Source organism: Mandrillus leucophaeus, unplaced genomic scaffold (genome assembly GCF_000951045.1).
Source record: "Mandrillus leucophaeus isolate KB7577 unplaced genomic scaffold, Mleu.le_1.0 Scaffold367, whole genome shotgun sequence".
NCBI classification, from domain to species: domain Eukaryota; kingdom Metazoa; phylum Chordata; class Mammalia; order Primates; family Cercopithecidae; genus Mandrillus; species Mandrillus leucophaeus.
Genome location: NW_012103887.1, coordinates 771575 through 785013, shown reverse-complemented (window position 1 = coordinate 785013; position 13439 = coordinate 771575). Strand labels below are relative to the sequence as shown.

The 13439-nt window shown below is 37.1% G+C and overlaps 1 protein-coding gene across 1 annotated transcript; it reads left to right on the top strand.

The window, feature by feature from the left end:
- The first annotated feature begins 605 nt into the window (after positions 1–605).
- Positions 606–6626, top strand: CHML (choroideremia-like (Rab escort protein 2)). The gene is made up of 2 exons (XM_011990025.1): positions 606–672; positions 3795–6626. Exon 2 carries the CDS (start codon positions 4105–4107, stop codon positions 6076–6078), a length of 1974 nt encoding a protein of 657 aa, XP_011845415.1. The 5' UTR covers positions 606–672; positions 3795–4104; the 3' UTR covers positions 6079–6626.
- Positions 6627–13439: the final 6813 nt, after the last annotated feature.

The following is a 13439-nucleotide window of genomic DNA, read 5'->3' as shown; positions in this document are numbered from 1 at the left end:
GCCATCTGTCTTCGCAAGAAGGATGAAACTATCCAACACACAGAAGCTTTTTGTTATGCCAGTCAGGATATGGCTGTCTCTTATACACCCCCCGTCCGACCCCGCCCCGCTCCCCGCTCGCCTCCTGACGCTGCTCGACCCCAGCCGCATGTCCGGTGCCTTCCTCTTCCTCCGCCCCCTCCCGCCCCACGCTGTCCACGACTCCATTCCTGTGGTCTCTCATCTGCCCCCACATTGACCCCAGACCCCAACCCGTCTCCTTTCTTGTCATTTGTTTTTACCTCCTAAGATCACTCAACAAGGCACGAAACCACAGCTTTTTTACACTTTGAGGAATGAGACGAGGGCCTGTAGAGTCAAGAGATTCAAGAAAAAAAGTGATTAACTCGTTAAAGTTGGAGGGGGTGATGAGATTAGATTCATATACTACTATTTGTTTTCTAAAATGAGAGTGGAAAACTAAAATAGCAATGTGTTAAAAAAAAAATTCTCATTAGTACTTGTAAACCTTTGAATGCTTTCTAGGGAGAGAGACAGTTTCATTCAGGTCCTCAGAATGCAAATTGGCATGTGCCCTATAAGCTATTTTTACTATTTTCCTTCTTATAGATGGGTTCCAGCGCACCACAATCTCGGGTGAGATTACAAATGGTTCAGCCAGTACCATCTCAGGTGAACAAATACTGTAATTAGCTCTGCAGTCGGTAGATTTCATTAAAGTAGAACTTGATTGTTGAAGATTTATTTCGACAATACTCTTCTTATGGAAGATTTAAGTTTCACTGAGACATGATGTTTTGAAGGATGATCAACAACTCAGCAAATCATTGAAGAAAGCGTAGGAAATAAATTATTTTTTGCATGCCTCAGGAATTTCATTTGTAGGGAGATTTGAAATAGAAATGTGTATTTATTTCTCAAGGCCTAAAGTTCCTTTTTTAAATCCGGAAATCCATTGATACTTTATTGCTTTTATATTGGTAGGTTTGGAAGAACAAAATCTTTGTAGAATTATCAAAAGTATTTTCTTATTTAGTAACCTCTATGCTATGACAAACCCAAATATTATATTTGTAATGATTCATTTTTTGGAGTTTTGAAGGAAATAGAAAATGTAGATTTACTTGATTGCTTCAGAGGTTATATTTTCCTCCCTGCCGCTCATAAGCTTTAATCTGATAATTTCATTTGAACAAACATTTGAAATTTAGGGAGGGGGACTGTAAGTGTATGTAGGTTGTGATGTGGATGGCTATGGGATTACACTCCTTATATTAATTTAAAAATACCTATCAGACAATTTATTTGGCAATGCTAAGAAGGTTATTCAAGCCCAAGCCTAAAGTATCATCAGTAGTGTTCCCGGGGGTAGTCAACAGGTGTTCAGACATCAAAGTTCTTTTTTCCTCGAAGTGCCTTTTCTGTGCTGGAAAATTCTATTTTCGTTCCCGGGACTTTGAACACAAGGGTGTACTGAGTTCTTTATAAGTGCTAGCTGTCATCCACCCTCTTCCTCACCTCTTTCCTCTGCTGACCCCACCCTCGTGTGTCTCCTAGTCACTTCTCCCTTCCTGTTTTTCTTCTTCACCATCCCTCTTAGGGTCCCAACCCAGTGATTTTCTAAGTTCACTTAGGTTTTTGCCTAAGTGCTGCCCTGTTTTTCAGGGCATTTAGTGCTTTCAACCATGACTTTCTCCCTGTTTTTAATGTAGAGGTGGAAACCCTGGGGTAAGAGATTCAGAGACTTTTTTAAGCCCTGGGGGGCAAGTTAGTAGTGAAGTTACTACAGAGTTTAAAAAGTTTTTAGCAAAGACAATTCCTTTGCCTGGAGTGAATTCCAGAGTTTGTGCTTCTAGATCCAGGTTAAGGATGAAGAAAAGGAGGGCACTTCCTGCATAGTTATCCCTGAGCTAGAACTACCTAACAGTGGAGTATTGAAGGGGAGGACATTTAAAAATGAGGGAAGTAGTTTCTTGATGCAGAGGCTTTTGGAGAGGCTTGCCCTATCTGTTGGAAAGACCACTGGCCTGATGGCACAAGAGTGGGTCCTGTTCCTGATCCTGCGGCTCACGTATTGTGTGGGCTTTCCCAAGTCACTTAATCTCTCCAGCCATCAGTTCTCTCATCTCTATTATTGGGTAGTTCAGCTTAATGCTCTGTAAGGTCATCCTACTTGCTTTGCATTTTGATGACTTCTTTGATATCTGTAGGTTAGAGCGTGCCTGATGTTAGCGCTTATTGACTGTGTCTTCTGCTCTTACTCCTACCCTGAGCCCTATCTTTCTAAGCCGAGAAGCAGCATATACTATGGTTACACCTCTTCAGATACCGTCATAGATTCAGTCTCCCTCTTCACACCCTGCTGGAAGAAGCAGAATAAGTAATTCAGACATACTTAAATTTATACTTGAGTGGGCCAGGCAACTGTTTCATTCTGTACTTAGTTCCTGGCTTCTTAGGGAATGCCAAAAATGAGTGGAATCCTTGATATTTTTGAGACAGAGGCTTTGACTAGACAGGACTGTTAGGATTGCCGTTTTAGTTAAACCTAAAGGTCTGTGCCCTACACAATTTAAGTTCCAATTGAATGGCTTGTTTTACCAATATCCAGGATTATTAGTCATCTTGGCCTAGACAGGTCTAGCTTGTACTGATTTATATTTCAGTAGGTTTAACAGTAGTGAAAACCAGAGCTCAAACCAGTGCAGTGATGAATGTTAGAAAGTTCAGCAGTAATGTGTATGTAATAGTTTAGCCTAAAGACTTTCCGGTGAGTATGCTCTTCAGTACCTTGGCCGTTCTACCTCTGGCCACACGTGGCATCACACAGATGTCTTCTGCACATGGAGTGTAACCAGCATTATGCTCAAAGTTAACAGGAGAGCCTTTTTTTTTTTTTTTTATTTACTTACCCTTCAAAAATAAGAACAAACAACATTAGTCTTGGCAGAGGATGTTTACATAGACCTTTTGCTTGGGATAGAGATTCAGGGTTGCAGAGACAGTGGCAAAATGCAAACATCACTGTATTCAAATGTTAGAAGTAGGCATTATTTATGTTAAGATATTTTGATATGAAACCAGGAGTTTTCCTTTTTTACTTACATACTTTTTTTCCTTTTTTACTTACACTTATATGCATGTGTACATTCATATACATATTTTTAATATATAGGTTTTCCTCCTCAGGCCTATTCTGTTATGAGCCTAAATATTTTTAAATGGCCAGTTGTTTTACTGAATTAATCCTTTTATAATAATCTCACTAGTAATTGAGTAGAAATAGTCTCATGTTGCTATCATGAGATCCTAAGGTGGTTGTGGCATGAAAAGGTCTTATATTCAGCTATTCGGGAATCACACACAGACTGTAATGGCCACAGGAATATTTTTAATCATGGCAGTATGTACGTAATGTATAATCTGTTTCTATAAACAATGGAGCCATACGTTCCTTTTAGTCTAAGCTCACAGCTGTGTATAGATTTATTCACATGATAGTTTCCTTAAAAGCTAAAGTTAGAGAATTGTATTATGTTATTTCTTCTTTATTTTTGTGGAACATTATGTTCATTCTCTATTACTATGTTGCCTGATTCTTGGGAGGGCTGTTATATCTCTATTGTCCATTTTCAAGAAATTAGAAAATATGTGAGAAAGCATTTAAGACATGCTTTAGTGGAGGTTTATGTCCAAATAAGAAGTCATACTCCAATGGATTGTCATTGTTGCATGAAATTATTTTTCTCTTATATTGTTTACAATGTATTCTTTCTTGAATTTTCTTCTTTCAGAGAAGAGTTCCAGTCACAAATGCATATATGATGCATTTTGACATTTACTGCTAAGATGAAATACAGAAATGAAACCACACATCCATTTTAGTATTCTCAGATGTGATTAGATGTACTTGCTCATGTTTTTATGCTACTGACTTATAAGGAAAAAAATATATTTTAAAAGGGTAACTGTTAAACAGCTAGGACCTGCAACTTCATTGCTTCTGGGATAAACTGGAACATCAGAAGGACAGATTTTATTACAGCATAATCGCATCTCATTTCTTTCATCAGCAACTGTCACCAGACGCTTTTACTTCCTAGAATGGCGGACAGTCTTCCCACAGAGTTTGATGTGGTTATAATAGGGACAGGTTTGCCCGAATCCATCCTTGCAGCTGCATGTTCAAGAATTGGTCAGAGGGTTCTGCATATTGATTCAAGAAGTTACTATGGAGGCAACTGGGCTAGTTTCAGCTTTTCAGGATTGCTAACCTGGTTGAAGGAGCATCAGCAAAACAATGACATTGGGGAAGAAAGTACTGTTGCATGGCAGGACCTGATCCATGAAACAGAAGAAGCCATCTGTCTTCGCAAGAAGGATGAAACTATCCAACACCCAGAAGCTTTTTGTTATGCCAGTCAGGATATGGAGGACAATGTTGAAGAGGTTGGTGCTCTGCAGAAAAATCCTTCTTCAGGGGTGTCTGGTACCTTCACTGAAGTTTTGGATTCTGCAGGCTTGCCTGAAGACAGCCAGTCATCATATTTTAATAGCGATGAAATGTCTGCCAAACACACTCAGAAAAGTGATAGAGAGATTTCACTAGAAGTAACTGATGTAGAGGAATCAGTGGAGAAGGAAAAGTATTGTGGAGATAAAACTTGTATGCACACAGTTTCAGATAAAGATGGAAATAAAGATGAAAGCAAATCTACAGTAGAAGATAATGCCAATCAACCAATTAGAAATAGGATTACTTACCTTCAAATAGTTAAAGAAGGGAGGAGGTTTAATATTGATTTGGTATCAAAACTGCTGTATTCTCAAGGATTGCTAATTGATCTTTTAATCAAATCAGATGTTAGTCGTTATGTAGAATTTAAAAATGTCACTAGGATTCTTGCATTTCGGGAAGGAAAGGTAGAACAAGTGCCTTGTTCCAGAGCAGATGTCTTTAATAGCAAGGAACTCACCATGGTTGAAAAGAGGATGCTAATGAAATTTCTCACATTTTGTTTAGAGTATGAACAACATCCTGATGAATACCAAGCTTTCAGGCAGTGTTCATTTTCAGAATACTTAAAAACTAAAAAACTAACTCCCAACCTTCAACATTTTGTACTGCACTCAATTGCAATGACATCAGAATCATCTTGCACTACAATAGATGGCCTTAACGCAATTAAAAACTTCCTTCAGTGTCTCGGACGGTTTGGCAACACTCCCTTTTTATTTCCCTTGTATGGCCAAGGAGAAATTCCCCAGTGTTTCTGTAGGATGTGTGCAGTTTTTGGTGGAATCTATTGTCTTCGTCATAAAGTACAATGCTTTGTAGTTGACAAAGAATCTGGACAATGTAAAGCAATTATAGATCACTTTGGTCAAAGAATAAATGCTAAATATTTTATTGTGGAAGACAGTTACCTTTCTGAGGAAACATGCTCAAATGTGCAATATAAGCAGATCTCTAGGGCAGTACTCATTACAGATCAGTCTATACTAAAGACAGATTCAGATCAGCAGACTTCCATTCTGATAGTTCCTCCAGCAGAGCCAGGAGCTTGTGCTGTACGGGTCACAGAATTATGTTCTTCAACCATGACATGCATGAAGGACACCTATCTGGTACATTTGACATGTTCATCTTCTAAAACAGCAAGAGAAGACTTAGAATCAGTGGTGAAGAAATTATTCACTCCATATACTGAAACAGAAATAAACAAGGAAGAACTTACAAAGCCAAGACTCTTGTGGGCTCTTTATTTTAATATGAGAGATTCCTCGGGAATCAGCAGAAGCTCATATAATGGCTTGCCTTCCAATGTTTATGTCTGCTCTGGGCCTGACTGTGGCCTGGGAAATGAGCATGCCGTCAAGCAAGCTGAAACACTTTTCCAGGAGATCTTTCCAACTGAAGAATTCTGCCCTCCACCTCCAAATCCAGAAGACATTATCTTTGATGGCGATGATAAGCAGCCAGAATCTCCTGGAACCAATAATGTAATAGTGGCCAAACTAGAGTCCTCTGAGGAAAGCAAAAACGAAGAAAGCCCAGAGAAGCACCTTCAAAATTAGAAAAGAGCAATCTGGAAATGCTGTTTTGGACCTCCTTCATGGCATCAGAATATTCTCATTTAAAGGACGGTTTCCCATATGAGTAATTAGAAGTGGTTATATATGTTGAATGCTATGCAGATGTTGTCTTTAACTCTCAGACATTCAGCATTGAATATCTTTGTTAACCTATCAATGAGTGATTTATTGATTATTGAACATTTTGTTTAGAATGGGCTATATGACCCATAATCTTAAAACAGAGTTAGCTGTGTTTTAGTATTGGGTATGTATGTAAGGGTTCCATATTAACAACTCAGCTTAAAGGTAATGTTGTATTTGCTAATGATCTTCAGATTTTATCTTTGTCTACAGAACAATTAGTAATACCCAAGTAATATTTTAATTACTTTCGCAGCTATTATAGTTGCTGCGGCCTGTTCGAATAGTGAAACACACACAAATGGTAAATTATGTGGCTCTTTTGCATATAATATAAATGTATAGACATGGTGGTAGGAATAGCAAGTAATACAAATGCCAATATGATAATAAAATACGTTTGTCTATAATCGTTAAAAGATTAGCTTTGCATGATCCTTTATTCATTGTGAAGGTCTGAAGTTTATAATACCCACTTCACTCTTGTAACTGATGAGGCAATGATGCCACCACAGTGTTCTAATTTACAAAAAGAATTGGAGTTCAATTAGTGGTTGAAAAACTCATTTTTGGGAGGTTGATTGCAAAGAAAATTTGAAGGATAAGATTTATTCTCATTTAATACTTCAGAAAATTTCTGCAGAGCCCTGCTTTGGCACTTAAAGAGCTTCCAACAAGTAACTTAGACCAAAAGGAAAAATGAAGTACCCCAGGAGAAGATACTTCAGAAGGGCTGTTCTGAAATTCCTAAGGAGAAACAGAGTGAAGCCTTTTTAACCTGGGATTACAGATGGTTATAAAACCCTCTATAAATAGATTACCCAAGGTTTTCCAGTGAGAATGAAACCTACCACCTTGTTGGCTCTACCACTTTAATTAATATTACTAACATAACTGATAGGAATGAATCAAAGGAAGATTTACCATGCCCTTTTGGTTGTGTCCCACTTCACAAATTGTGAAGCAACAACCTTCTGTAATCTCTTTTGCCTCTTAGCTGTTATCTAGAGTATAGAAACTTTTTTTCTCCCAGAACCACCCAACATCATAAAACTGGTAGTACTCTAATGGTAAAAACCTGTGGAGCTGTCAGAAGACATGAACTTGCTTTTCCCCTAGTCCAGTTTCCATTTCTCAAGCAGAGAATGATGATCCTTGTGACAGTTTTTGCTCTGAAACAGCATTTATCATGTGCTTGGTACTTAGTATTACGCTTTCTCATGACAGTTTCTCAGCAATCCTGTGAGGCAGATTTGCATATACCTTCTGTATTAGTCTGTTCTCATGCTGCTGATGAAGACATACCTGAGATGGTAATTTATAAAGAAAAAGGTTTAATGGACTCACAGTTCCATGTGGCTGGGGAGACCTCACAATCATGGTGGAAGGTGAAAGGCATGTCTTGCATGGCAGTGGACAAGAGAGAATGAGAACTAAATGAAAAGGAAAACCCCTTTTAAAACCATCAAATACCGTGAGACTTATTTACTACCATGAGAACAGTATGGGGGAAACAACCCCATGATTCAGTTATCTCCCACCAGGTTCCTCCCACAACACGTGGGAATTATAGGAGCTGCAATTCAAGATGAGATTTGAGTGGGGACACAGCCAAACCATATCACCTTCAAAGAAGAAATAGAGAATTATTAGTAATTTGCTCAGAATCTGGTATGTGGAAGAGCCAACATGGGGACCCAGTCTTTTGTGATTCTAAAACCTTTGATCTTTCTACTAACATTCACTGTTAGAAGAGTGTAGGCACTGCAGGAGAAAGAAAATGTGCCCACTAAAATTAGTCGAGCATTGCCGGGGTGGAAAAGCACACACTGGTCCTGCAGCTTATTGAATCAGAGAAATGTGAAGATTAAGATACAAATGTATTTTAGAGCATGGATCTCATTGAAGCAGAATTTGGCTAGGGTTTAAGAAAATGTTCTTCAGTAACACATCTCTTGATCTGAAGATCGTGTTATAAAAAATATTACCAGGCCAAAATTTGTTCGGAATACACTTATTTTTTGCTCCTCTATATGTGAAGAAAATGAGACCAGACAGATTTAAGTAATTGACAACTTACTTAAAGTAGCAAAGTCATGGATTGTATTGACTTTTAAAATATAGTAAAGTCATATTTAAATTTTATCTTGAAGTTTAAATCTATCGAAACAACTGAAATACTTGAAATAGACCTATAAAATAGTAATTAAAATGAGAAATACATAAGATGATAAATAAAATGACAGTGAAGGTATTCCAGATCTACCGAAAAGATTTTCAGTATCACAAATTATTCATAAGAAATTGAGGAAAGGAACAATGAGAAGTTGCAAAAGATGGTATAGCTGAATATAATAGAAATAGGAAAAATTAGTCCAAAATAAAGGTTGATTTAAAAATGAAGAAAATGAATATACTTCTTACTGAATACAAAATAAATGGGAAATGAGAAGTTATACCAATAAAAACATTTAAAAATAACTCAGTATAATTTTCTGACAGGTTGGATTTTGACCCTAGTGGACTTGCTGGTGAACCTTTTTTTTTCTTTTTTTTTTGAGACGGAGTCTTGCTCTGTCCCCCAGGCTGGAGTGCAGTGGCCAGATCTCAGCTCACTGCAAGCTCCGCCTCCCGGGTTTACGCCATTCTCCTGCCTCAGCCTCCGGAGTAGCTGGGACTACAGGCACCTGCCACCTTGCCCGGCTAGTTTTTGGTATTTTTTAGTAGAGACGGGGTTTCACCGGGTTAGGCAGGATGGTCTCGATCTCCTGACCTCGTGATCCGCCCGTCTCGGCCTCCCAAAGTGCTGGGATTACAGGCTTGAGCCACCGCGCCTGGCCTGCTGGTGAACTTTTAAAAATGTTTAAGTAATGTCTATCCATCTATAATGAAAGACAATATGCTTCAGATTGTCTTTTGAGGCAAATATGTTCTCAATACTAAAAGACATTTTTAGAAGGATTTTATTCTCAACATGCAGAATGCAGAATGAAATATTGGCAAACAATAGAGCAAATAATTTACTATCACTCAAGATTATAAGGCTGGTGTTCAGCAGAATAGCCATTAAATCAGCATCAACAGAACACATGGTAAAAATCCAAAGTATTAACTACAGATAACTTTTCAAAAATTAATCATTCACCCTTGATTTAATTATTTCTGGCAATGATTTCATAGACTTCTTGGAGTCTGTTAAGTACTTAAACCAAGAACTACTACTATTCCCACTGGGAAAACAAACATTCCTCAGGTGGAATGTAAACAGTGTTGGCACCATTTTTATATATGGTTAAAGAAACCTGTCATTGCAGTAAAAGCCAGCATTCACAAAATGAGGAAGATAAGGAAGGAAAGTAGCGTAAATATTTTCTATTAACATGGCTTTACAACTGCTTAAACTTATAGAAATATACTCACAATAAAAGACTAATTCAAGAAGTTGCAGGTTATAAAATTTTTAAAAATACCATTTCTACATCTCAACAGTGACAAACTGCAACTTAAAAAGTGTTTGGTTATTAATATATATGAGACTTTTAAAGAAAGTTATATAACTACATTGAGATAAATTAAGAAAGATGCCTAAATAGAAGCAAGTTTAAGGAGCTATATTAAAAATGAGCAAACTCCCATGGGAGCCATGCTGGTGTAATGGAAAAGTAGTACATGGGGAGATGGGGAGTTTTTTGAAAACCAGAATTACAGTTCTCATTTCACTACTTAGCAGTTGTATACTCTTGGGAAAGTCACTCTTAGTATCTATTTCACCATCTACAGAATAGAAATACTTCACAGAATTATTGTGAGGATTAAGTTAGATAGTGTGTATTAAAATATAAAGCTACATCCAAAGGAATGCCAATATGTGACATTAGTAGGAAATTTACTACAGTTCATTTAACATTCCAACTGGTTGCTGTGTGTAATGTGGCATAATTGTAATAAATTATTTAGGAAAGCAAGCAAAGATGTAAGTTTTTTTAATTTAGGGGGAAAAAATGGGAGTCTTGCCTCCAAATCCTTAAAACATGCTATTAAGCAACCTTTCTGAATATTCTGTGGTGCCAAGAATAAAGTTTAACTAAAACTAATAAACCAATGGAAAGAAAGAAATATTAATAACTGCTGGTGAAAAGACTAGCTAGATGCCAGTGTGGAAAGATTAGATCCACTTTACATATGATATTCCAAATAAATAAAATGTTAAGTATAAAAAGAAAAATAAAGACTATGAGTCTCACACCAGTAGTGGTACAAAGGAACTTCATGGCAATTGATAAGGTAGATGAACTAAGAGAAAAAATTTTAAATGTGTAGTAAATAGGAAAAAGACAAAACAAGATGAAATTTAAAAGAAGCTATTTGCATTACACATGGGTGCACTCAATTTTTGTAAAACTATATACATATCCATAAGGGTTTGTACTTTTAGGCAAATTTATAAAGAGATCATGTATACATGATACAAAAAATCAATTCTTTGAATAGTATTCAAATTTCTTAATATTAAAAATGCAACTTTGACTTAGTTCATGCTATTGTATTAGCAAAATTGTTTTAATTGCATGTGTCCTCATAGCAGCAGCATTGTATATTAGTAGCCTTTTAAGAGAACTATGTAGAAGACTATAATATAAAAAGGGCTTTATAACCGATCTATCTTTTGACATACTCACTTTGAGTGGCATATGCCTGGGAAAATATTTAAAAGAAAGAAAAGCTATTTGTACAAAGGTTTCTAGCAATTCCAGTCAGATAACCGTTTTTTTTGTTTGTTTGTTTTGAGACCGAGTCTTGCTCTCTCACCCTGGCAAGAGTGCAGTGGCGTGATCTCGGCTCACTGCAAGCTCTGCCTTCCGGGTTCACACCATTCTCCTGCCTCAGCCTCCCGAGTAGCTGGGACTACAGGTGCCGCCACGTCGCCTGGCTAATTTTTTGTATTTTTGGTAGAGACGAGGTTTCACCGTGTTGGCCAGGATGGTCTCGATCTCCTGACCTTGTGATCCTCCCACCTCTGCCTCCCAAAGTGCTGAGATTACAGGCGTGAGCCACCGCGCCCGGCCTCACTCAGATAACTTTAAGGGGGAAAAAGCCCAACAACTGGGAAATGGTTAAGTAAATTTGGGTGTATTGCTAGTGCTATCACAGAATGTTATATAGCCATTAAATAATATTGATATATGTAAAATTGTATGCAAAAAAGTGTGAGATTGAAAAATGTTAATAACATAAATTATGTTTACTGATATGTGTGAAAATTTAGGTCTACATTGAAAAGAACCAGAAGATAACATGTAATTCACTTCAGTTTAACATTAGGGGTTCTTTATTTTTCTTCTGTTAAATATTGATGTATGCAATAAAAAATAAAAGATTAATTGGTGAAGTGGTTTACTGAACTGGTGAGAAAATTACTGATTTCTTAGAAGTTTCTGAAATTCAATTTTAAGTTAAAATATACATTTCTAGGTGTTAAAAAAGATCATCTTCAAATATGTGTGGCAGAAAGTTTTACAAATCTTGGTGGGAGGGAATTCTTGGTCAAGATGGACTTCATAATTTATTTTTTCTTAGTTGATCACCATTGAGGAATAGTAATAGAAATATTAGTAATACATTCTAGGACATAGGCATGAAGACATCATATACTAATTAAAATATGCCCCTAAATGCAGACATGTCACTTGGGAATCTTAAAAGCCATGGATTCGTAGATGTGACCAAACCTTGTTTGCAGAGAGACCTGTGCGAAGGCCAGATCTCAGGGAACTGAGGATGTGACAGACCCTTTCTTCCAGTCAGCCTGAGAGATCCAAATCAAGGTGATTTAATTTAATAAACATCCATTGAACACCTACTGGGGGTTATGAATTGGCATTATTCTGGGAAATTAGAAATATAAAAATAAGTGCTCTGTACCTGACAAACATTCTGTTGGAATGTTTACCTTAAGGTAAGGTCATTTTACCTTAATGAGCATTTAAGACATTTTTTACCTATCTCACTCCCCACTGTAACTAGCACTTCCTGTTGCCTGGCAAAAGAAAAAACAGAACAGAAGTCTCTGCCTTGCGCATGGCATCCCTTTTAAAAGGTGCCAAAACTTACTACACAGTTGAAAACAGGTGGCTTAAAGGTTAAAAGCCGAATCATTTAACACTCTCCGAAATCTATTTCGGATGACATTCAGTGAGTTAAGTTTTTCAGATTAATCGGAAATTTTTTCTCTTTCCTGGAGAAGGAGCCAAGACGAGCTCCAGGGGATTGGGTCCAGGAGCCCAGGACATCAAGGGCTTAGGGAGAGGAAGTATAAAGAAATTAGATCATAAAGTTTCAATACCAAGAAATTCTGATTAAGATTAATTTTATTTGCCTTCATCTCGATGGATTCAGTGAAAGTCATGCTCCTATTGCATGGAGGTAGCTGCTTCCTCTGAAGATTTTCAGATTTTTATTTTAGTATTTTTACCTCCATTATAAAGAGGCATTTGTAGTGTAGTTCATTTCGTTTTAACCAACAACCAGATGTATTCACATTTCAACAGCAGGGGCCACAGTACTTCCAGCTTTCTGTAAGGCACGAACAGTACAGAAGCTGAGTGATTCACCTGAAAGAATTTGGCTATAACAAAAATATATGACCACAGTTCTGCTCCAGCATTTGTGGGTATGCTTTCTTCCTGACAACTACATTTTCTTATGTGATCCTCAGGACAACCGTATAAGGTAAGAAAGGGCAGGTATTTGTACCAGTTTTTTTGGTAGATAAAACCTGGAGGAGTTAAGTGACTTACCTGGACTCTCCTACTTTGTATTTAGACCCATTAATGGGAAATGAAATGCTACTGTTTTGCTTTGCTTGCATCTCAAGAGTGATTTATTACATATAAGAATATATAACACATAAAGCACTATTTAAAAAGCGGCGGCTTCTGGAACTAGATTGACTTTTCAACAGATAGCAAAATAATCCTATAAATTACAATTTGTATAATTATAATCAAATGGGCCAACTGTGATTGAGAGAGGAGAAGGGAGTTACTAAGTTCACTCCTGAAATCAGAAAAACAGTTTCTTTATTCTGATATGTCAAGAGCTTAAAATCTTTATATATAATACCTTCATTGGTCCCTGCTGATGTCCTATGATTCCTGGCATTTGCTTGTTGCTAAATATATATTTAATTCTAATACACTCTGGACAGCTATTTAATAATA

What these genes read in the sequence shown, in the direction of transcription:
- CHML (XM_011990025.1), top strand. Translation starts at nt 4,105, where the DNA reads ATGGCGGACAGTCTTCCCACAGAGTTTGATGTGGTTATAATAGGGACA.